This window comes from Ambystoma mexicanum, chromosome 7p, assembly GCF_040938575.1.
Source record: "Ambystoma mexicanum isolate Mex_15411 chromosome 7p, UKY_AmexF1_1, whole genome shotgun sequence".
NCBI lineage: Eukaryota > Metazoa > Chordata > Amphibia > Caudata > Ambystomatidae > Ambystoma > Ambystoma mexicanum.
The window spans coordinates 393,767,455-393,793,040 of record NC_090939.1 but is presented as its reverse complement, the minus strand read 5'-3'; the positions used below and the strand labels follow the sequence as shown (position 1 = coordinate 393,793,040).

General features: G+C 48.9%; 2 protein-coding genes across 11 annotated transcripts in view; both read right to left on the bottom strand.

Moving 5' to 3' along the window:
* ROBO2 (roundabout guidance receptor 2) overlaps positions 1-15,739 on the bottom strand; it is a 974,141-nt gene extending 958,402 nt beyond the window's left edge. For 4 of the 10 annotated variants that reach the window (XM_069636431.1, XM_069636432.1, XM_069636433.1 and 1 more), the window contains exon 1: positions 14,993-15,738. In XM_069636431.1, the coding sequence (XP_069492532.1) occupies positions 14,993-15,050 (58 nt within the window). In that variant the 5' untranslated portion in view covers positions 15,051-15,738. Of the gene's footprint in view, positions 1-14,992 lie in introns of all 10 variants that reach the window. The other 6 variants (XM_069636434.1, XM_069636435.1, XM_069636437.1 and 3 more) reach the window with 4 other exon arrangements.
* Positions 15,740-16,815: 1,076 nt separating this feature from the next.
* Positions 16,816-25,318, bottom strand: LOC138526085 (uncharacterized). The gene is made up of 2 exons (XM_069636430.1): positions 23,457-25,318; positions 16,816-20,870 (listed from the first exon to the last, which is right to left on the bottom strand). The coding sequence occupies exons 1-2, from the start codon at positions 23,731-23,733 to the stop codon at positions 19,768-19,770; spliced, it is 1,380 nt and encodes a 459-aa protein (XP_069492531.1). The 5' UTR covers positions 23,734-25,318; the 3' UTR covers positions 16,816-19,767.
* Positions 25,319-25,586: the final 268 nt, after the last annotated feature.

Sequence of the window (25,586 nt, the reverse complement as noted above, 5' to 3'; positions counted from 1 at the left end):
CAATTTTCATGGAATATAAAAGGACAATTGTTTTAGCCGAATATCCACCATTCCTCCAAATGAAAGAGTTAATAGTGCCTACCAATTTCAAACATTTGTTTTCAGTTTCTTTCCAGTGGCGATTCCAATTGAGTGCGTCATCAACATACAAGCCTTAGTATGTATATGATTTGACACACTCACATTTTGTTCCATCAAGGAACCAACTGGTTTTCACCTTTGGTTTCAATTTACCAGCAAACATCATAACCTTACTTTTTGCAATATTAACCTGTAGGCCATTCTTTTACAAAAAGTTCATTAATGAGGTATTGGAGTCCCTTGATCGTATAATCTAAAAGCAACAAGTCATCAGCGTATGCTAGCCAGCTAAGACAATGAGAACATACTTTACCTGGACATACATCACTATTGTTAAATGACAATAGTAAATCAGCTAAATATAAATTAAAAAAAGGTGACAGCAACGATACAGCCTTGCTTCAACCCTCTAACAGTGGGAATGGAGGCAGGCAGTTGGCCTACACCATTTAGGCACGCTTTAACACTAGTCTCAGTGTGGAGCAGCAGGATCATCCTAAGCAGCCCTATGAGGATATTAGAAGCCACGAGTTTCAGCCTTAGATTATTTTGTAGAATAGTGTCAAAGGTGACACTAAAGTCTATGTAGGTACCGTAAACTACGGTTTGCCTACATATCAATGCGTATTCCACGGAGGAGGCCAACTTAAGAAGGTTATGTGATGCCGAAGATTTAGCACTAAAGCCAGTTTGGTATCTACTTAGGATAGCATATGTATTTATCCATAGATTTAGTTCAACAAGAAGCACCTGCACAAGGCTTTTTGCTGGAATATCCAGCATTGCTAGCGTGCGATAATTTCTTGGATCATTACGCTGGCCCTCCTTATATACAGGTCGAATGTTGCTCTCACGCCATGTAGCAGGAAGTATACCAGACTTTCCAATATCAATGAAAACTAAATGTAAAGCACGCGCCCACATGACAGCGGACATGTTCAGCAGGCCATTACTTGTACCGTCTCGTTCTGACACACAAGATCTATTTAGCTGTTCAATTTCTAGTGTGATGTGAAATGTAGTACCCTTAATCTAACAACCACTTCTATCATTCTTATTGTGTCCACATGTATAAAAACATTGATCAATTGTATTGTAATTGTCTCTTTTTTAATAGGGCGTACATTACTATTAATTCATGTATTCACGAATGTATATGAAAATATGAAACTGCAAGGTTAGCAAACAGATCAGCAGCCACTACGACATCATCATTTGCTCAGTAAATAACGTTGGTCCACTACCGCTCATCCTAACTTTAGTCCACCAACAATACTCTCTCATACTCTTACAGAGAATGGTTTTAACAAACAACTGTTCACCCATAGGTGGGAAGACACCAATAGCGTTCCTGTTAAAACATGGAAATAAAATTGAGTGTGGTGTTTCCCGCAGCAGAAATTGTCGGAGCTCTCTGGCGCTTTCCTCAAAATCCTGAATGAACTACCTCCGTCTGCATCACGCCTCACTGAGCCCAGTGTACTTTGCATTAACCCCCAACTGAGAACATGCCTGGATGAAAAACGGGGTTGCGTCGCGTCAGCAAGGAATGCACATTTCGAAACCCCATCGGGAGGGTCAACCTGGGGGCAACCACCGAGACAGCACTTTCCACAGTGAGGGCGGGCATCTATGGACCACACGTGGGAACTTAGCGACAGAGGCAGTCACTCCTTCTGCGCAACGCCACTTGTACGCAAACTGCTTCTTTTGCTGCACACAATTTCAACCTTTGAAACCGAGGACAAAACATGTGTAACAGGAAATATGGTGAAACCTACGTGTGAACTTTTCCTACTCATCCGACTGCAGTATTCTGGAGCGGATGTACTGTAGTTGAACCCTAAACACAAGTTGGGCATTAAGTTTCACTGGCGAGGTGTCATCAGTGTTTGCACAAAGCACTACAGTTAAAAAAACAAGGCCATAACATTATCATTCTCTTTCAGAAATAATAAATACATGATTGCTCTGTTTCTGAACTGTCACATCATGTGCGAACTTGACTCGGAAGTACAATAGTACACATTCTACAGAATGGCAAGATTTCCTGCACGGTGAAGTGAGCAGGGCTGGCTGTAGCAGTGCTTCTAGCAAGCAAGCTGCAAGCAAGCTGATGAAGTTATTTCCTTATTGCATGGGCATAGTTCACTGCTAGCGCTAAGTGCCCCTGAGACACGCTGTGCTTGATTAAGGTCTTTCAAGTCAGGAGGCTGCTCACTTGGGAAGACTTTGTTTACCCCTGTAACAACACCTGATGCAAGGGGAAGGCACATGCAACAACATGTTTGCTGGGATTGCAAAGATGCACCAGCGGGCGGGCCATGGTGGTAAACAAAGACAAGTAGATTCCATACATAACGTTTCGGAATAACACAATGTACACTGCATTGACTATGAAAACTCTTCATTTACTTAAACAAAATCATTGTTCTGTAATAACAGAGAGACTGACAGAGCGAACTAGAGGCAGGGAAACGTAGCGATGGGGAACAGTGGGAGAAAAGGGTACAAATGCTTGGAGCGAGGTATGGGAGACAAATGGGGAGAGAGGAGGTGGGATGGAGAGAGCAGTAGTAGGGGGAATTCAGAGACAAAGATTGAGAGACATATAGGGCCCTATTTGTGGACAGCCCGGGTACAAAGTCGTTGTGTACTGCAAAAATGACTATGCGCTGACTTTGCCCAGACTTTGCACTGCAAAAATACACTTTGCACGGTTCCATAAATCAGGGTTTGTGTCGGCAGTGCAAAGTCACTTTTCAGCAGTGCAAATTCATTTTGAAGCGGGCAAATATTCCATGATCGGGCCCATGGTGCAGAAGGTAAGGAAACAAAAGCGCGAGATAGGGGGAGCTATAGCGTTGGAGGTGGGAGAGGGAGACAGACATGGACACAAAGACTCTGAACATAAACATGGGTTGATTTCAAGAACAAAGGGGGAAAATGCAAGCAACAAAGGTGTATGACATGGTGCTGGATCATGAATAAAAAAATAAAGGGCCAGTCACAAATCAAGGACATTTTACACGACATGGACGTGCAACCAATAACACCTCTTGTGAAGTATGTGTCACAAATAGTGCCGTATAAAACATAGTTTGATACACAGATTCACGCAAACTATCAGCTGAACAGTGCACTAAATCAATAATTCGACCCCATAAAACTAGCCCACACTGGCCTGTTGAGCTGGACATCCACGCAGTGCCCTTTAGGTTACTCTGAGAGACTGGCCTCCTTAATGTAAAACACATGTCTTTATGGCTATCTAGTTGTCATGAATTGCATTTACAGCTGGTAAGTGATGGTGAAAAAAACTGCCCCACACCATTGTGGATATCTATGCTGTTGGTTATATAATGTTGCTCATATTGAGTGCTATTTCTTTAGTTTTCATGTCTGAATCAGGTAGAATTGGAGATTTACCTAACCAAGCATTCACACCTGGAGTAACACAATCTGGCCCAATCAGCTGATGACAGCACAATTTAACCTATTTATATCAGGAAAGCCTTATGTCAATTGCACCATTATTGTTTGTTACTAACACAATTTCAAACCACGTGCAATGAACATGTCAATCCAACCTAAAATGTGCCTCTGCAACAATTACCACACCCCAAAATTGCCAATATTCACCTGAACTTGTGGTAAGATCACAGGACATGAAAACTCCCCAATGGAAGTCATCAGAAGTGAACACAATACAAACAAAACGAAGAGCGCAACTGTGGCAAATGCCAACTCAGCTAAAGACTACTATTATATCAGCAATGCACCAATCCTTTAAGGTAAAACAGACACAGCCCAGTGGGTATATCTCATTTGACTATTGTGGTAGTGTGGGCGAAGGGGAGACCATATTCTCAGGAAGGGTGTGAGGTGATAGCAGTAGCAACCCAAGCAGCAATAGTAGAAAGACTCAAAATAATCTTATTATATGTATATGTATATATTAAAACATACATATGTTAAGAATACAAATGCAAATAACCTGAAAACACAATTCAAATCCCACCCCTATAATAGAAAACTGTTGTATATGATTTCACGCTGGGTATCTGAGCAGTCAGGCAATAAGTGCCAAAATGTCACTGTTCAAAAAGGATATGCTTGAAGAACATGGTGGAAGAGGGGGCTTACAAGTCACTATGGTCCCAGAAAGTGGACCGAGGTACAGGGCTTCTTAACAGTACAAAGTGCTTTAAGTGGGCCATGACCAGCGGGGGCCTGGCCTGGCAGTCTCCGGAAAGTGGGGCTGAGCCGTGGTCCTGCCGGCCCCCTCCCCGTTTGCACTACACCATGGTGGAACGCATTATCCCTCCATAGCCATAGCCACAACGGGAGATGCGTCCGCCATGATCAAGTCAGTCAAGCTGTGTCTGACAGAAGTGCCAGCATGCCACAGCGTCACTCAAACTGCAAATTCCTGGATGGCACTTCTGTCAGTCACTGTAACTTCCTTGCAAGGCTTACAAACTTCACTGAGGGTCATGAGAGGAAGTTGCAGTACCAGGCCAGCCCTGATAAAAGGGTATGGGTCTGTACCTGCAGCATGGTGCTTGTATGCCATTTTGGACTGGAATGTGTGTTCCTGCTGCATCTGGGAATACAGTCCACTGTCTCCCACTGTGCACACCGAGAGGATTTCGCCCGACCGACAGAGAGGCAAAAGAAGTCCCAAGATGCTAAATCACTGATGGGTGAAAGCTCAAATGGGATTAAGGCCCATACGCAACTCCTCTGCCCTACTAGACTCATATGCCCTCTTCTCTTTTGCGCTCTCCGCCTCTTCAGACCTCTTCGTAGTTCATCTGTCCCCTTGTCCTCTTCTGCCACTGGCCCTGCTCCTCTATCTGCACCTCTTCCCCCCAATCCCTGCTCACCCTCGACACAAGGGTATGGAGGCATAGTGCGGCACGGTTTGTTAGTAGTAACCGTCATTATGAACTCGCGTGTCTGATGGTGAATAGAAACATTGCCATTCTCAGTGAGTCTGTCTTACTGGAAATTCACTCACTGTGCAAGCCTCTTACAAATATACTGCAGGACCTACAGCACTTTTGTAAGAGGCTTGCACAGTAAATTAATTTCCAATAAGAAAGCATCACTTAGAATGGCAACATTTCTATTTACGAATATACACGTGTATTACTCTGATTCTCTGAATAAAAGAAGGTGTCCACGAAACGCTCGGGGGGAGTGGGAATTTGAAAACTGAATTGCCACTTTCCACGCAAGCGTTTCGTTGACACGTTCTTATTCAGAAAATCAAAGTAACACCCCTGTCTGCTATGCATTAACATATGTCGCCTGCAAGAGACATAAGGGAATCTGAGCTAGAGCTCCTGTTTCTCAACATGAACGGATTCTGGGAGGTATGATCCGGGGCAGTGGACTGCAGTGTGACCGTGGACGCTACTGACTTTTGGTTTCCTCTCTCGTTCACTGCAGGATGAGATGTAGTTATCTGGACCCTGGCTGAGGTGGCACCATTAATTTACAAGACCCACAAAACCAACTGGTTAGAGAGTAAGTAGCCTCTAAATATACAATACATGAAGGTGTTATTGTTTTTGACAATACTGTTAAATGCACACAACTTGTATTTGGAAAGGTTGTCCATGACTTCCAGAAAGGTACGTGGTGCATCCATGATTACTCAAGTGGCCAATATGAATTGCCATCTATGTCAGAGAGCTCTTGGGTATACTGCCACCAAACAGAGGGACAAAGGTGTATGTGTCTTCTTCCTGATCTCTACAGTTGAATCGAAGAAGTATTGGGAGATCCATTCCTTAAAAAGGCGAAATGGCATAAGGGATTGGCGCAAATAAAGTCTTCTGCACAAAGTCTAGTCCCCGTTGATGTAACAAGTGTCCTTTGACATTTAACCTCATAAACAGAGGGTTTTGTTCTGCACAAAATGCAGAGGACAGGACGAAAGAGGGTCCTGACTGTAAAGCAAGATAGTGACTACCTGCCCTCTTGGCTACTCTGACTCTGTCGCTTACCCATGCTGGCAGACATCAAATGCACTCTGGTGTGCAGTACCCTGGTGTGAGGCGGACTTGCTATGCCAGTGCTCTCTTTGACTCTCATAGGTCCTGGGCCCTAAGGGGAGTTGTTGCATGCCCTCCCTGGGAAAACATTGAAATTGTATCCTGGTTACTGTCTTACTGAGTAGAGTGGTGACAGCCAAGCTACCCATGAATACATATTGCCGTGGCATAGCTGGACCTGTGCTCTCAGTGTTGACACTTGTATGATATTGCTTTGCTGTGTGCTTTCATCAGTCATCATACCACCACCATGAATGGTTTATTTTGAAGGAATACCTTAGGCTCAGTGCCTTCCTTCGCCAGCCAATATCCTGGGAAAAAAGAAGTAACCTGCCAACTTCAGGAACACGTGGAAACACATTCTCTCTGTAATAATTTTCAATCTGGATTTCGACCTTGTCATGGAAAAGAGACAGTCTGGATGGTGTTCTGGGATGATATCCTAAAACGGCTGACGATGAAGAGCTCCTATTTTTGGTGATGCTTGATTTATCGGCAGCATTCGACACAGTCGATCATAAGATGTTACTGTCTCGACTGGTTTCCGTCTAATCACGCATTACATTGGTTCATGTAAAATCATCTCCAACTAGTCAAACTAAGAGGACATCTTTCCGATGCAATCCAATAGAATTGCAGAGTTTCTGAAGGTTCCTCGTTATCACCTCTGTTGTTAATATATATTTTCAGCCACTAACTACTATTTTACAGAAATGTGATCTAGGCTTTCAATCGGATGCAGATGATACCCAGATATGTGTGAGAGTGAGAAAGACTGCAGTGTCGCTGTATAATGCATAGACAAGGTGGTCAATGGATGACTCCCAATCGGCTTTAATTGAATCTTAATCACACAGAGTTGATTTTGTTTAGCCCCAAATATCTTCTGGCAGATCAATATAGGTTGCTACATCCACCTTGCATCCTTGGCTCTCAGCTGGCTTTTGTTACCAAAGACAAGAACTTAGGGTGCACATGGCAGCACAACTTTGGCAGGCAGTGAGTAGCAAGTTGTAGCCAAGGTACAATTGGTGGTCTGCTCTCTCTGCCTGCTACATCATGTCAATCCATTTTGTTCCATTTGTTCCCCAGAAAGACCATATGGCCGTGGTAGGAACTTTGATTAATTCCAGATTAGATTATGGAAACAACTCCCTTGCCGGCATGCTTAGACAAATGGTCCGTCTCCACCGATCACAGACTCCGGCAATATGCCTGATATTTAAAGTTCCTAAAATGGGGATGATCTCCCCCTTCAAAGATCACTTCACTAGCTTCACTCACTTCCTGTCGAGCAGATGGATCAATTTTAAGACCCGCTATCTGATTTTCAAGGCATACAAAATCTAGCTCCCAGGTATCCCTCCAATAGAGTTGTTGATTATGAGCCAAGTCGTCCGCTGGGATCCTACGACAAATATCTACTGGTGATTCCGCCTACCAGATATATGGAACTTTATGAAAGTGGGGTCTTGCTAGCAGACTTATAATTCAGAAACCGAATTACCTGCATATTTTTATTTTAATAGATATAAAGAAAGGCTTGAGATTTCAGGCCCACACCAGATGGCATTCTATCACTGCTACGTGTCTGAACCCGCAGACATCTCTCACAACCCCTATAAGAAAATCTGAGTGTAACCACACACATTTTCCTTTCCTAATGTATTTATTTATCTATTGGATATTTGTACGGAGCCTATACAAAACGTGGTGTTTGAAGGCACCACAAGACAAGGAGGAGAGCAAAGGAGAAAGATACAATAATGGTCCTACAAGGCCTTGTGAGATTCGGATCATGCAAGTGCAGAACAAGAAGTGCAAGGGAGAGGGGTAGAGGGAAGTGCCCGTCTGCGTAAAAAAGCAAAATGCTAAGGTGGGAAGGGAAAAGGGTGAAGGGGCGAAGTGCAAGTGCTAAGGGGGAGGCCAGAGAGGAAGTGCCAGAGGATGCAGGTATGTGTAAGGAAGGGGGTGGACAGAGCAGGGGCCCTGGGGCCCTGCAGTACTCAGAGGGAACCAGGCAGCCCATCACTGAGACAGACTAAAGGTCTTAGCAGGGGAAGGGGGAGAGTGAAGGACGAGGAGAAAAGGAGGGTCTTCATGAGCTTCTGGAACTTAAGGAAATCCGGCTCAAGCCTGAGAGGAACAGGGAGACCATTCCAGAGGGACGCTCCTGCGGAGGAGAGACATCTACCCCCCACTTTCTGCTTAGAGACCCGCCTGATTAGCAGTGAGTTGGAGCTAGCAGACCGAAAGGCTCTAGCAGGGAGGTATTTAAGGAGAGAGAGTTGGATGGTCCCAGGGCCCAGAAAACCTTATGGATGATGCAGGGGGTCTTAGCCTGATGATGCACTACACATCCTAACTCACAATTTCCGTGTGTTGGGACATTTGGCAAGATCCAACCATCCTGTGGGATTCTCTCCAGAGGAAAACCCAACACTATAAAGTCCTGTCAGTTAGTGCCTCGCACATGCCATGAAGTCAGTACCAGGAGTCCATGTAAATAGCAGATATTTCACTTTGCAAATATCTTGTAACATAGAAAAAATGGGTGCTCTGCACATTGGGGAATTTCCTGCCAATGTATTTACAAATTATCAATTTCTTAACAACTCCAACGTCCATTGATATGGAAATGTTAATTATTGCTTTATTTACCTTAGTGCACTGCCATTTAAACGCAGTATTGGCACTGTGGTGGAAAGGAAACAGAAGGGGGCATTTGGTTCGGGGGGTAGAGTGTAGGATATCTTTTCTGTGGTGCTGCTGCTCACACTGCGAAAGTACCCAGGTAACACATGCAGGTCTGTTTGTAGGTGGGAAGTGTCGAGACCCCTTGAATTATCTGTGTATAGAAAGGAGGCTTGTGCGCCCATTGTTTCAGAATGCGTTAGCTGAGATTAAGGGGTCGGTTGAATGAAAGAAATGACCACAAATATCTATGTAGCATCCAAGTCAAAATGTGAAACACTGCAAAACATTACCCAATGTTGTGTTTGCTGCGCCTATGCATCTAAACCACACATTCTCCCATCCGCTTCCCAGAGCTGCATCAAGACAAGGGTTCCGTTGCATTACCCAGTTAGAAAAAAAAAAAAAGCGCAGAATAAATTATGTCTTGCTCCTGTCGTTCGGGCAAGCTGGTTAATTGCATTTGTTTCATATATCTCCAAACAGCCTGCTACATTAATTACATTCTGTAGCACCAAGCTCCTCTGCTTCACTCTGTCACTTCTACTGAGCACTTTAATTGTATTCCTCTGAGCTACACGCCATTTTTCGGCACTTACTAATAATTACATTTGTACCGTGTAATGTTGGACAGTTCCCCGTGCATGGCTACGGATGTTGTGAAATGGGATACGTTTGCATGCGGCTTTACATGGATCTTGAGCCTGAGAAGGTGACCGTCTCGTTGCTGGGGGGGGGGGGGTGGCTGAGGGGGCTATAGACCTGGGTATTTTAGTTGGAGACCCGGATAGAAGCTCAGAGGTTAAAACCAAAAAGGCTAGCTAGCCCCCTGTCCCGACAGTCCCAAAATTACCGTGGCCCCGGATCTTTTCTAGACCTAGCAACACCCTTGCCCGTTTGGACGGATTTCACAAGGTCCCGTGTGAGGTTCTCTCCTTGAAAACTCGGTGCAAACGTGGCCAGTGAGCAGGCTGACCTGACCTGGCTCTAATTGCAGTGAAGAAGAACCCTAGCAGCAGCGGCAATGCATGGATTAGAGCAGCTAGCATGGCAAATTTAGCTTGAACGCCAAAGATCTGACCTCAAGTTTACGTTTTCTAGGGGTCTGTGAAATTGAAGGACACAAGGACAAACAGATATGGGTGGGAATTTCAAAGACTAAGGGGAGTCATTGTCCTCTGTCAATTATGATGTCACTTGAGTATTTGGAAAGCACACCATAGCCACCTGAGTGCTGTTTGGTCATGCGTTGTTGTATCCAACTGCACCATGGTAGACCAAAGTGTGATTTATCATGCACAATTAAAGAATAATTCCATCACTAAGAAAGAGTTCCCATGCTGAGGGATGTTAAAGATAGGATAAAATCAGGAGCTAGGTTTATGGCTCTGGTACAATGTCTCAGGCCACTTCCTCAGCATGTGTGCACAAGTTCATTCCACATTCCTTTCCCACACTGTTATTTCCATCATGCTGTAGTCATTGTGCAAAACAGCTATTCGCGATGAACGTACAGGCTCATTGGGAAAACAGTCAGCCATCAAATTGTCACGAATGCATGCACAGGGATTACAAAGTCAACATGAGCCTTTCCCAGCGAGTGAGAGGTATGGAAGGTTGAACAAAGCAGCAGCATGTAATAGTAGGGGTTCGATCATTGGTTGAAAGCAGACCTCATGATTGCTCACTTATGAATTCACGCTAGGCCCCAGGAGTTCTGCCTCACCCAAATAAAGAAAATTTCAGGCTCAAACACAACATGAATCCCAAAGAGGCAGGTAGCTCCCCTCAGACCCAAACAGATCTGTTCTGACCGGATTTTCTTTTCAAGTCAACGCAAACAGGTGTCAAGTCTGTGAACATCTGGTGTTCTGAGACTCAAAACAGGGACGTGCTATCTCTGAGCTATCACACCAAAGACTGTGGTCTGCTCTAAAACCTACAACCGTGAAGGTCATTTAACAGCATTACACAAAATCCATGTCCACAGACCAGGGAAAGTAAAAGACAGGGTTAAAAGATGATGGATCCTCCTTGCTCCGCTTCTTGATGCTCAAGGATTAGCCGAGCGGGAGGCTTGCCCGGCAGTACCAGGCTTCAGTCTCAACCCATGACAATTTAAGTCACAGGGTGTGAGGATGTGGTGCAAGGAAAGTGCATGGACATCCAGTCCATTGATGCCATAGTGTGTAGGCAAACCGAAAGCCTAGACATGCTGCGTGTGTCTAGTCTAAAGAGAGCATATCTCACTGTCTCTTCAATTCCCATGTCACTGGACGCTCTTCTGCCTGCTTGTATAATTGGGCATGAGGGTGTGACTGCTGCCCTATGCAGGTGTGCACAGGACTGTGGAGACGCTGGGGAGCGGTCTAGTGTGCCTGACGAGAAAGGTATGTGAAACCTGATGATCACATGCTCCAATCCAGCAGGACCAACTCAGGATTTCATCATTCAGATGCTGGCAAAAATGAGTATACCTCGCAAGAGTGAATACATATCAAAACCTCTGATCACAACAATAAGAAAAAAACAGATTTCTCTCAATGATATTTATGTAGATGAATCTGTACCCTGAAATAAAGAGCAGGGCACAATATCCTCAACCACGGCAGTGCTCTCCAGGTAAGTGCATCGCTGACGCTGTATCAGTGTACTCATTCATTCATTCATTGGATATGCGGATGTAGAGGAGCGCCGGGCCGCTGACCCGATAACAGCGTGTCTAACCTGCCCCATGATAAAAGGCTTTGCTTATGGACATGTACCCTTCTACAGCTTTACCCACTCAACATGAAGAAGTAATCTGCCAGGGTGACCTTTGCCGAGGCGCGTGCTGCATGCATTACTGAATCCCAGTGAGTGAAATGCGTTAGGCTCCGGAGAAAAGGGAACGAGCAAATAAACTGTCCTCCACAGAGGGTGTCGCATCACAGGCCTGTATTTAGTCAGAGAAACGCACAGACTGCAACAAACAAGTGCTTGGGTATGGTCAAGTCCAGAGGGACAGCTCTCGGCACCTACGGCGTGTCACGGCATTGCCTAGTCTTACACACAATGTTTGTGCATGCAGAACCCGTGACCTGGGCTGTGGTCCCACAGATCTCACTTGCACACTGTGTACAACTGGGACTGTCGCTTCATGGCAATGCGGCCTTCCTACTGTGCCTGATGCAAAAGCCACTTTATGCAAATGTATGGCCGGCACTCATTTTCAATAGAATGCGGTAGTCTACTTGAACACCCTCAGTGATGTGGGTGAGAATGTTTATCCTGAATTTCTACAGGGCTTCATCGTAGCCCCCCCCCCCACTTCCACAATCAGGTTTACTACAAGTGGAACCAATAGCCACACGCCTTTAACGGATGCCTCTCGCTGTGGAGTCAGTTCTCACACACGACACTCCCCATTCCCCTCCATAGATGCCGATGGGCTCCCACCTGCCAAAAACAAGACCATCTGATTTCACCCACAATGGATACTCAAAAAGCTGCGAATTAGGATCCAATACTCAAGTTTTACCTATAAGGTGATGAGCTAGAATCGCCTGGGAAGAAGACTCGGGGAAATCCACGGAGGGAAATAGGTGAACGGAGGATCACCACCAGGCATGCCACAAGTAAGGGTAAACAAGAGCAAACTAGGCCAAGCATCAACCCCTGTCCCTACCAGAAACCAAGCTCTGCAAGGAATCCAGTCAAAGAACCCCCTACCCGTGAGTAAAGGGGGCACAAGAGGAAACTAGACCAAGCATCAACCCCTGCCCCTACCAGAAACCAAGCTCTGCAAGGAATCCAGTCAAAGAACCGTCTACCCGTGAGTAAAGGGAACACAAGAGGAAACTAGACCAAGCATAACCCCTGCCCCTACCTACCAGAAACCAAGTTCTGCAAGGAATCCAGTCAAAGAACTCACACACAAGAGCAAACTAGACCAAGCATCAACCCATGTCCCTACCAGAAACCAAGCTCTGCGAGGAATCCAGTCAAAGAACTCACGCACAAGAGCAAACTAGACCAAGCATCAACCCCTGCCCCTACCAGAAACCAAGCTCTGCAAGGAATCCAGTCAAAGAACTCCCTACCCGTGAGTAAAGGAGACACAAGAGGAAAGTAGACCAAGCATCAACCCCTGCCCCTACCAGAAACTAAGCTCTGCAGGAAATCCAGTCAAAGAACCCCCTACCCGTGAGTAAAGGGAACACGAGAGGAAACTAGACCAAGCATCAACCCCGACCTACTAGAAACCTAAAACTCCCCTGGGTAATCCAGCCAAATCCCCCCTGCACCCGAACCCCCGCCTGCCGCTAATCAACATCACTGATACAACTAGAAAGGGCAAACAGAGGATGGCTAGGTACTACTAATCAACCAGAAAAAGCTTAAGAGCTGCCGCTAACAAAAACAAATACTAACACGCAACCATCGCCACACACCTCTCCCATACTGCACTGCAGATAACCAGAACTCGTCAGCACAGCAAACCGCACATACTTCACATCGCAACATCGCACACACAACACCACATAACGGCCGCCTCCCGACTCTCGCACGCAGCCTCAGAGAACGGTCCATCCGAAATGAAGCTGCCTACAGCACATCACAGCAGCTCCCTTGCTCTTTTTCCCCGCTCATCCCATTAACTGTTACCTCCCCCACCCTTAGTTTCACAGAGCCGGCAGAGCACAGAGAGACCACGCACGTGGCACCTATGCGCGGTATGAAAACCTTTAACCCTACAATATTCATATCTCATGCTGTGTTGTGTGTGCCCCCGGAACCGCCCTTCCAAGCCCCCCCAACAGGCAGACATTTTGCAATACTTTATCTGGTGGAACAGACAGCCCGGCGCATACATGGGCACTTAGACTGACAGAAAGCGCAACTTAGAGAGGAAACGTGGCCCTGGGGCTGGAGAATTGGCCCTGGGTAGGAGCTCACTGAGAACCGATGCCAGCTTGAACACAGCTGTGTGATGTTGGTTAATTCCTGTGGCATGGTTTGCCTTGCGTGTGCAGACAAGGGACAGAGCAATGGGCCTCCTTTCATTGCATACTTCGCAAAACTTCGTCTACACAGATCAAGACACATCAATGCACACGTCTAGGACCGCTGAAGAGCCCCACCCTCCCACCCCCCGTAAAGAATCAGGAAATAACCGATCGCATAACGAGGGCATGCCCTTCCCTGCTGGCACGCAGCATCCATGCCCCCTCCACCCCCATTAAGTGATATACCTCAAAGGCACCCCCCCAGCCTCCTTTCAGAGGTAAGATCTAAGCTTTTCGCACAGTATTGAGGTCACCGCACTATGAAATCTAAGCGCCAGCGACAGATTGCACTTCACACCCCATCAGCTGCGTGTGTGTCCGCAAGCAGGCCCAGGAGAGAGTCGCTTCCCGGGATGCTGAAAGCAAGCAGCCGGGGACGAGGAGTCCGGCAACTGCAGCCATTGCCGCCATGCCACGCTTCCACTAGTTGCTGCAATCACCGGCGTTAATCAGCCTAACGGATTGCACGGTGGGGGGGACGCTGCTCCTTTAGGGCGTGTGCCCCCCAGACACCGAACAGCACCAAACTAAGAGCCCAAGTGCACTTGGACACTGGTTGCGCATCCCCCATCGTTACCGCCTCTAGGCGCTGTGATACTGTCACACTTCCAGTGCGCAACTGCTAACGTAGGAAACTAAAACGCAGGCAGCATGCAAGGATATCCGTTTCTTAAAGTAAAGTTCTTCTGCTAAGCCCTGGCGTATCTGCCCTTGAAATAATAAACCATGCTTCCTGCTTTGCATGCAGTTTGTTTTGAAATACAAATATAGCCTTATACTGTCAAGTTTTCAAATAGCGCGTATAGACAGATCCCTGCCGCATGCAAGCGCTATAATTCTAGCTGTTATCACAGCCCGATAACATGATACCCGGTGTGGCGACCTCATAAGGAGAACGGGGTGGTTGGAGCGCTGGGATTCCAACACAGGTGGGTAGTGTGAGCGCTTAATTGATGAACGTTCGCTAACCGGACGTGCCATTTATTCATTCGAGTAATTCTAACATCATTCGCACCTGTGCATTTTCATTCTTCCGTGTGCTTTCCCAAATCAGGCATCTTAAAATAAGTTAAACCACGCACTCCCTGGCGGAAAGACACTTACCAAACACCTGCAGACACACGCATCCACAAAGGAAGACGAGATGTGTTAGCAGAGCCATGTTGTCATATTAAACACAATCCAGGGGTGTGTGGCAGTGCAATCCCAGGGACCAGAGGAGAGAGGACAGAGTGCCAACCAGGCGAAAGATGGGGGATGCAAGTTGCGACTTTGCTAGGAGCCGATCAAACAGGGGGCAATGGAGAGCGAGCCCAGGACACGTTCAGGGCAATGTTCCGAAGGGCATTCTGAAAGATCCATTGCATTGGGAACAGCCAGCCAGAACTACACGGGGTCACGGCATCCACTGCGGACCTTAAACCCCCTCAAAGCCTGCCCAGCCAGAGCAATTTCTTAAGTGCTTCCCTTTAAAATTCTTGGCAATCCAAAACCAGGTGCATCCCTCCAAAGGCAAATGGGCACGGGGTCCTCATAAAGTGCTCCGCGAACTTCCCACCAAGCTGCATGGATTCACCCTTTATTTCCCCTTTTTATCCAAAGCTGCCACCGCTTCCAAATAACTTCCATCAGCGGGGAGCTGGGGAGGGAAGCGAGGGTGTGTGGCAGTGCATGCAGTCTGACAGTTTGGGGAATGGAGGCAGATGCTGGGAGAGGGGCGGGCGTTTGGATGGAGCAGGGAGGATGGATGGAGTGTGCAGAAGCCCCGCTCAGACCAGCCTGCCCGTCCCTGCCGCTCGTACTGCCGCTTCCCCGGAGCCAGGCAGCAGCAGGCTCCAGCCCCCCGCCCCCCGCCTCCTTCTCCCGCTTGTCACGTGGGCTCTCTCCCTCTCTGGAGGAGCCCGAGAGGAACTCGAGAAGGGGAGGAGATGGCAGCTCAGCCAAGTGGCAGAGGGAGGAGGAGGAGGAGGAAGACGGGAGAGTGGCGGCGTGTCGGAAGCACTCTCAGTAGTCGGCACCAGAGAGCCCAGTGGTGTGAGGAAAGCAACCCGGCAGGCCGGGAGTGTGAGCCTGCCACGCCGAGAGGAGGAAAACGAGGCCTCTTAAATTCACCCACCCACCCTTGGCGCAGAGTGCTTGCGCTACACCCAGTCCTAGCTTTTCACGACTGCTTCCTAAGGCCATGTCCTCGGTGAGCGGATTCACGGATGCGTTAATGATGCATACAGCATCTCAGACACACACGTTTTCACAACGACAGAAAGGGCGACCCTGCCCCCGCCCTCCACGAGGAGCACTGTTTAACATCCTATATACTCAGAGAGACCAAATACACGTTCCACTAAACTTAGACCTGTGGAAAGATGTGGGATTAGGAATCAAAAACGTGTGCTTAACTACAACAATGCCGAAATATTCCCACTGCTGATGTATGCCGTCCTGTGACGGGAGCCCCGCGAGAAGTAGCTCTATTGTGCGCATAAATAAAAACAATGTGTTAAGCGGTGCCTTCTTCCTTTCCAGAAACAAGTAACAAGGCACGGTGCTAGGCAGACACAATAGCTCCGAAAATGAGCAGGTACGGACGTTTACTTGCAGTTCAAAGGGGTGTCAGCATTTTGGCAGGCAGCTAATGTCAATAGTGGATGTGAAAGCACGTGCGATGACAGGCTCCCCGGTAGCAGGAGCGCGCTGGGCAGGCGCTGATGAGCGCACGCTCTGCTCCGGCAGCGGGAACACACACACACAGAAGGCATGCCTCTAGTTCCCCCTGCTGGAAGACGAGCTCCCCTTTAGGTTTTAGTAAGCCTGGAAGTGTTTTTGTGTTGGGGAGTGGCATGCGAGTGACATGGATGGATGACAAGTGTGACAAGACAGGCAATACAGAAATGACAGTTGCAAGAGTGAGGAGACTGACGACCAGGATGTGAGGTGGAAAAAACTTTGGCCACAAGCTTTATTTTTGTACCAGCCATGGTGCGAAAGAAAAACCAGCCATAACATCACATAAGGAATAACAATAAAAATATTTTGGGGACAGAGGGAACAGGTGAGCAGGGGGCCCTAATCCCAATTAGGGGCCGCTCGAGGCTGTTCCCCGCCGCCATTCATATGAATGCTTGTGACAATTGTTTGGCCACAGCGTGTGAGCTGTGACATGTTCGTAATTGTTTGTCTTTGGAGCAGGTTCCTCCTGCTTTCTCTTGTCCTTTCCCTGTGAGGTGGGGAGGTGTGCGCTTGTGTGCCTTTATTGATGTCCAACCCGACCGGGTTTAGCACTTGCACCCTCTCTCGCTCACAGGGTGATTTCCGCTGAAGTTATGGCTCTTGATCCGTATTTCTAGATAGAACAGGAACCCCGCGTTGTGAAGCCTTTCACTTGATCATCCGCGGGATGTGTTCTTAGAGCCATTTTTATTTTTGGGTTGTGTGTTCTGTACTTTTCCATGGATGGAGGCGTTTTAGCCTCTTGGTCCACTCTTCGGGGATGAATTTGGCATTTATTACACACATGATCCACTTGAGTTTTTGAAGCCCCCACGCTCCGTTTGCGGGCTAGTTGTTTCATCAGGGGTGGGTTCTTGGAGCCTTACTAGGGTCTTCCCTGCTCCTGATCCCCTTGTGCCACGGGACCCCTTCCGCGCATTAAGCTGCTTGTTTTTACAGCCGGGGTGGGTTCCAAGAGCCTTACTGGGTTTTTACCCCGCTCCCGATCCACTTGCCTTGTGAAACCCCTTCAGCGCTTAAAGCTGCTTGTTTTTACAGCCGGGGTGGGTTCAAAGAGCCTTACTAGGTTTCTTCCCCTGCTCCCGATCCACTTACGTTATGAGACCCCCTCGGCGAGCTGGAAAAAAGGGGGGGGGGGGGGGGGTTCAAAAAGAGAGCCTTACTAGAATTTTTTCTGCTCTCAAACCACTTGTGTGAAAACCCCTTCCGTGCTTGTGTTATACTATTCCGCCACTGGGGTGGGTTCTAAGGGCATAGCTGGGAATTTCCCCTGCCCACGATCCACTTGCGTACCCCAGTGTGCTTATCCTACATAGAAAAATGTGAGGGGGGGTGGGTTCCGGAGCCTTACTAGGTACTTACCCTGCTCCTGATCCACTTGTGGTGAGACCCCCCCTTCTGCAAGCATGGGGGTGGATACTTGAGGCATACTAGTACAAGCTTATGCTCAGGTTCCTCTCTCCTTTTCAGTTTTGTAAAACCCTTAGCGCTCCCACCTGTATTGATGTTCTCTGGTGGATCTGAGCGCCTGGGTCTTCTATAACTGTCTTTTCCTAGAATATTAACTAATAGATACAAGACCCCCCGGTATTTTAGAAGGAGGCCCTTCTTGGCGTTGAATATTTATGTTTAATTTATAAAGTGAGGCGTTTTAGCCTACCCTAATAATATGATTGTGTTCCATCTTCTATCTGGCCCTCGATATTCCTTTCCCTACAGTTTTTGCAGGGTGGGAGGGATGGTTTTTTAGACCTGCAGCCGTCCTGCTGCTGTTCGTGGCTGACGGGGAGGAAGAATGAGAAGGGCCACCTTGCCCCAGCCAGATAAAGGCAAAATTCGGCCTGGGGCAAGGCGGCCCCTTCTTTGAACTTCAAAAGGCCCCCGCCCAGCATCCGCAGGCTGGGAAGGGGGGCCTTTGAAGTATGGAGGGCAAGGTGACAAGGGGCAGTGACTACCGGTTGTCACCTGCCCCTCTCACCTCACCCTCCTGTCGTGGAGACGCGCTGTCTGGGTTCCCATTGTTACGGGACCCAGCAGCCCGACCCCACCATGTGCATGCTAAGTGGGGCAGCGCCAAACAGGCGCTGCCCCACGGGACTTCACACAAATCCCCCACCTCCCAGCTTACGTCCCCGGGCCTCCCATCCGGGTGGGCCCGGGTGTATAAGCCTGGAAGTGTTTTTGTGTTGGGGAGTGGCATGCGAGTGACATGGATGGATGACAAGTGTGACAAGACAGGCAATACAGAAATGACAGTTGCAAGAGTGAGGAGACTGACGACCAGGATGTGAGGTGGAAAAAACTTTGGCCACAAGCTTTATTTTTGTACCAGCCATGGTGCGAAAGAAAAACCAGCCATAACATCACATAAGGAATAACAATAAAAATATTTTGGGGACAGAGGGAACAGGTGAGCAGGGGGCCCTAATCCCAATTAGGGGCCGCTCGAGGCTGTTCCCCGCCGCCACCCTGAGGGGATGCTGACCGGCGTCTCCCAGGTCCCCCCAAAATAAGGGATTATAGATTAAGTACAGCCTCTGGCTGCAAGGGTCCAGAAAATATTCCTGGTGAAGATGTCCATGCCTTCAATGGACAGGTGAACCCCGTCACTGCAGAACATGGCCTGGTTGTGTACCGAGATCCCATGCTTAATAAATTTGAGGCCTGAGAAAAGGCAGAAATTGGCCACAGCTTTGTTCAGTTTGCGCCTAGAAATCTCCATGGCTTTGTTGCACTCCGCCCCATGCCAATGTTGGCGAGGGATGATTTCTGACATCATCACTTCTGTTCGAAGTCTTAGCATGTGTGCCAGGGATCTGAGGGAGGTGCAGATTTCGGCCAGGAGAAGCTTCCTGCCCAGCTGAGGCAAGTCATTGCCCCCGAGGTGGATGATGAGAAAATCGGGAGGAGGTGAGCAGGCCCCCAGTAGGCCGGCGAGTTTGTCGTGTAGGTCTCCCCAGCGCATGCCCGGCTTACCCCACCAGTAGGTGATGGTGTCTTGGAAATGCATGCCGTCCTGGGTTTCCTCCAGCCATCTGCTGGCCCTGGTAATGAAAGAGTGACCCACAATCCAAGCCGTCTGGGATGGGGGGTAGCCTGTGTTATGGGGAAAATAGAGAGGGGGGGGGGGGGGGGGGAGATGGAGGATACTATTAGATCAAGTCTTTCCTGATGTATCTTTTGTAAGCCCCCGATCTCCAACCCCCAATCCCTTTTATGGCTTTCTCTTGCATCCCCCCCATCCAGGCTGAGGTGGCTGCTCCTATCCTGAAGGAGTGGGATCCAAATTCAGTAGGATTCCATCCTATAGCTATTATAGTCTTCTTGAGGACAGACCTCAACTGGAATCTACTGAGGGCAGACCCATTTTTGTGTGTGAATAATTGCCCCCCCCGACTGGTGCGCTTGCTCATGAATGCCTTGGTGGTGCAAATGGGGCAATATTCTGTTTCCTCAATGCAGTACAGGTTGAAGATCCTCCCTTTTCCTAACTGGTCAGTTTTGGACCTGCACAGTTTCACAGCCATGGAATCCTTCCCCATGTGGATGTCGCCTATATCCAGCCCTTCCTCTGATCCTGTGTTTTTGGAGGCTATCTCGCTGATCCTGAACGCCCCAAAGTAGTTTAGTGTGAAGGCGGCTCTAAATAGTGAGGTCTCATAGGCATTGTTGCATACTGCAGGGAGGGTGTCTAGCAGAATTTTTAGTTTAGCAAAATTGAGGGGGCGCCTGGTGTCTGTCTTGACCCCTTCCATTTTGGACCAACCCTTGAGAGCATATCTGGTTAGTGCGCCGTGTGTGGGGTCGGGTGCCCCCGCTAATCTAGTGTAGTATGACACTGCTGCCAGATGGGATGAAGCCCATGCCTTCTTTTTGCTTTGTTTGAAAGCCCATTCCATGAAGTCATTGACATGGCACTCCTGTATATCCCTGATGTTGGTGACTTTTGTGATCCTTCCAAAATCAGTCAAGCACTTATTGTACATTTTGGCAGTTTTCTGTGCCAGCGCCTTTTTGGCCAGTTCCCCTAAAACGCCTTTAGGCTCACCTGTAGGAGTGTGGTGCCGGGAAAGGCAACCCCTTTTGTCCAGGCCCGGGGGTGAGGGTAGAGCTGGGGGCGGGCATCTCAGGGAAGAGCTGTTACCGGCTGGCTGGCGGGTGGTGCCTTGGGTGTGTCCATGATGGCCCAAACCTCTTCCGGAACCGCTGTCCTCTTGGCTTCTGCCTGTGGGTTTAGTGCCTTGAAAGTGGAGAACTGAAAACGGGACAGAGCGTCAGCGGCCTTATTATCTTTGCCTGCAATGTGCCGTCCAATTATAACGATGTTATTTTTCAGGGTGACTTTCGTCATTTCTCTCAACACTTTTAGCACCAGAGGGCAGGAGGCAGCACCCTTGTTTAAAATGTGTACAACCGCCATGTTGTCTGACCATGTGACCAGCTCTGTGTTGGCCAACAGGTCCCCCCATAGGTAGAGTGCCAGCCATATGGGGAATATCTCTAGCAATGTGATGTTCCTGGTCCAGCCCCTCTGCTGCCAGCAGGGCGGCCAGTGGCCGGCGCACCACTTGTTACCAAAGCATACCCCAAAGCCTCTGCTGCCAGCCGCATCCGTGAACAGGGACCTTTTGTCTGCCCCATTCATGGGTTTGCGCCATATCACTTGGCCATTGAAGTTGTTAAGAAATGCTTCCCACATGACCAGGTCTTGTGTTATTTCCTTGCCCAGTCTGATGTGGTGGTGTGGCTTTGTAACCCCCCTCATTTTTAGTTCCAGGCTCCTGTGAAAAACCCGGCCTTGGGGCATGATTCTGGTGGCAAAGTTCAGCTTCCCAGCAAGGGACTGTATTTCACGCAGCGTAGCCTTGTCCCTGCCTGCTATCTGCCTTATTGTCTGAAGAAGGTCCTCTATTTTGTCCCTGGGCAGGCGGCACTCGCCCATGAAAGAGTCAATCTCTATTCCTAGAAATGACAGGGTGGTGGTGGGTCCTACAGTTTTTTCGGGTGCCAGCGGAACCCCTAACACCTGCATGGTTTCGCTGAATGTTTTTAGGGATGAGCTGCATAGGAGGGACCCAGCTGGGCCGGTGAAAAAGAAATCATCCAAATAGTGTACTGTTCTGGCTCTGGGCATGGCCTGTTGGAACGCCCACTGTAGGAAAGAACTGAACTGTTCAAAATAGGCACACGCAATGGCGCAGCCCATGGGAAGGCATTTGTCAAAATAGAATTTATTGTCAAAATGGAAACACAGCCACTGGTAGGTGCTCTCGTGCACAGGCAGCAGCCTGAAGGCTGACTTAATGTCTGCTTTAGCCATGAGTGCGTGTCTACCTGACAGTTTTACTAGGTCGACCGCATCTTGCACGCAGCTGTAAGAGACAGCGGCCTCCGTGGCGGGGATGCCGTCATTGAAAGAGCTACCGGGTGGGTGTGATAAATGATGGATCATCCTGAACTCCCCCGGCTCTTTTTTGGGCACGATGCCCAGGGGGGAGCATAAAAACTCAGTGAAGGGGGGATGTTGGAAGGGGCCCTCAATCCTCCCTAGTTGCAACTCTTTATCAATTTTTTGGCTTATTATGGTAGCTAGGGATGAGGCCGATTTTAGGTTCTTGGGTATGGTGGGAGATCCCCGGCCCTTGAATGGGATCCGGAAGCCATCTCTGAAACCCTGAGCCAGGGATGCTCTAGCTGCTTGGTCAGGGTAGTTATCTAACATTTTTTGCAATTGGTCGATTTTTATTGGTGAGGCGCCTAATCTATAGCTAGTGCATGTTTTTGCCATCAGTGACTTTTGGGCTGGGCCTGGAAGGAGAGGCTTTTGTGCAATTGTTGCTGCTGTGGCCACCACTGCATGTGCTGCATTGGTGCTTGTATCTGCACTCTGTGCCCTTGTTACATGACCCTCTGTTGAAGTACCAGCAGGACCCCGGAGTGCTTCCTTTGGCCCCCCCGTTGCTGCGATTGCCAGATTGCCTCTGATTATGCCCTGTTTTTTGCCCCCCTGGGGGCGTTCTTCGAAAGGGAGGTTTGTTTTTGTTAGTATTTATACTGTCCTGTTGAGCCCTGCGCTGGTTATGTTGCCTGTTTCTACCCCTTCTATTATACTGATGCTCATAATCCTTGCTGCTTTGGGCGCTCTTAGCTGAGTTTTCTTTTAGGACATGAAAAAGATACAATTTAGGGTCTTCCTCCTCCCAGCCCAGGTCAGGGAATCTCTGCATCTCCTTCCTAAACTCTCTATCATAGTGCAGCCAAGACTCCCCCCCAAAGGTATTGTGAATCTCCAAAATTCTGTGGTGGTAGGCAATCAGTGCTGTGCCCTCTTCAGGGAATTTTTCTAGAATTATTGTGGAAAGTATTTGGAAAGAGGCCTCCCAGTTCTGAATATTCTTCTCCAGTGTGGGCCTCTTTGCTCTCTCTTTTTCTTCCTCTTTCTTATCCCTTTTTGAAATGCCAAAACCTAAATCTTCATATTCCAATAGGCAGAAAATGTCAATAAATTGCTTTTTCCATATCTTTCTCTTAATTTTCCGCTCAATGTGCCATGCAATGGTCTTCTTTAGGCTTCTATTTACACTTTTGCCGGCAGTGCGCCTCCCATATTTAGTCATATGAGGGGTTGGAGACGGTACATCTTGGCTAGGCCCAACCCATGCTTTAAGGTGGCCCTGTTCCTCCTCGCCCCCCGATTCCGACTCTGTGTCTGTGCTGTCACTCTCGCTGCTGGAGCTGCTCGAGTCATCCCTGTGCCTCCTCTTTTTCCCAGCACCCGCACCCTTATGCCATTTTAAAAATTGTTCAAGCATAGGCCCCAAATCATTGCTTTCCACAGTACCTGATTTTGCTTTTCTTTTGGTGCCTGGGTGGGTGTCTGAAGAGGCGGGCATGCTGCGGACATCAAGGCGCTGCTTCTTCCTAGCTGGCTGCTCCCTTTCTGCCGGCTCCTCCTCGCCGTCGACCTCCTCTTCCAAGGCGTCTGCGTCATCTTCATTGAGACTGGTGGATGCGAGCTCTGCCATTCTTTCCTGCACCACATCCATGCCATGAACGGCTTCCGCTGCTTTGGCCCATTCCAGGAGTAATGTGTCTTTCAGGGATAAGGCGTTGGCCATCTCTTGCCTGTTTGGGTCTCTGTGTGCTGGTTCGTAATGGGTTGTCCTAGTGTTTCCCAACTTGCTGTGTGGGTCAGGGTCCTCTTCCCCCTTATTGTAGTTCCCAGGCGAGGTAAAATGCTGTGGCTCTCACTCAGTCTCCTTCTAGTGCAGGTCTGTCGATATGTGCGTCTGGGAATTCCAGCTGACCTCTGTCCTCTGCAGCGAGAAATTAAAAAATTGTTTAGCCCAAGTATAATTTCTGTGCCCTCTCTGGGGCTCGAACCAATGTCCTTGTAAGCTTGAAACTGACGCTCCCTTTGCAGTGCTATGGAGACTCTGCTGCTGCAGGCCTGCTCACTCCTTGTGTTGTGCTCGAGGACCCGCCTTCTTTGGGCTCTGCTCGCTCCGTGTGCGGCCGTTCACTGCCGTGCAGACCTCCTCGAGCACTTCGGAGCCTGCCTTACTTGATTCCAGTGTCCTCCCAGAGCCGGAGAGAAATTTAAAAATTGTTTGGCAAAATATAAATTCTAGCACCCTCTCCGGGGCTTGAACCAATGTCCTTGTACGCCTGAGACTGATGCTCTCCTTGCCGTGCTATGGAGACTCTGCTGCTGCAGGCCTGCTCACTCCTTGTGTTGTGCTCGAGGACCCGTCTTCTTTGGGCTCTGCTCGCTCCGTGTGCGGCCGTTCACCGCCGTGCAGACCTCCTCGAGCACTTCGGAGCCTGCCTTAATTGATTCCAGTGTCCTCCCAGAGCCGGAGAGAAATTTAAAAATTGTTTGGCAAAATATAAATTCTAGCACCCTCTCCGGGGCTTGAACCAATGTCCTTGTACTCCTGAGACTGATGCTCTCCTTGCCGTGCTATGGAGACTCTGCTGCTGCAGGCCTGCTCACTCCTTGTGTTGTGCTCGAGGACCCGTCTTCTTTGGGCTCTGCTCGCTCCGTGTGCGGCCGTTCACCGCCGTGCAGACCTCCTCGAGCACTTCGGAGCGTGCCTTACTTGATTCCAGTGTCCTCCCAGAGCCGGAGAGAAATTTAAAATTGTTTGGCCAAAAATAATTTCTTGCACTCTCCCTGGGGCTTGAACCGAAGTCCTTGTATGCCCGAGGCTGACGCTCTGCTTGCGGTGCTACGGAGGCTCTGCTGCTGGGGTTCTGCTCACTTCTTGTGATGTGCTCGATCTCCGTCTGTAGCTGCTCACTGCTGTGCAGACCTGCAGCCGTCCTGCTGCTGTTCGTGGCTGACGGGGAGGAAGAATGAGAAGGGCCACCTTGCCCCAGCCAGATAAAGGCAAAATTCGGCCTGGGGCAAGGCGGCCCCTTCTTTGAACTTCAAAAGGCCCCCGCCCAGCATCCGCAGGCTGGGAAGGGGGGCCTTTGAAGTATGGAGGGCAAGGTGACAAGGGGCAGTGACTACCGGTTGTCACCTGCCCCTCTCACCTCACCCTCCTGTCGTGGAGACGCGCTGTCTGGGTTCCCATTGTTACGGGACCCAGCAGCCCGACCCCACCATGTGCATGCTAAGTGGGGCAGCGCCAAACAGGCGCTGCCCCACGGGACTTCACACAAATCCCCCACCTCCCAGCTTACGTCCCCGGGCCTCCCATCCGGGTGGGCCCGGGTGTAGTATCCACTGTGTATCGATTGTCAGGCAGGGCGAGATCCAGCCGTGCCCGGATCGGCAGAGCAGACTGGAGACAACAGTCAGGGATAAATAGTGCGCTATGTGGTATGAGAGATCGCCCCCCCCCCACCACCCCCACCCTGCTGCATGAATGCTTCCCTGGGAGCAGATAAGGGCACCCGCTGGCTCATACACACAAGGTTGGCGATTATTATATCAAGATGGATATAAAAAAATACAAGTGAC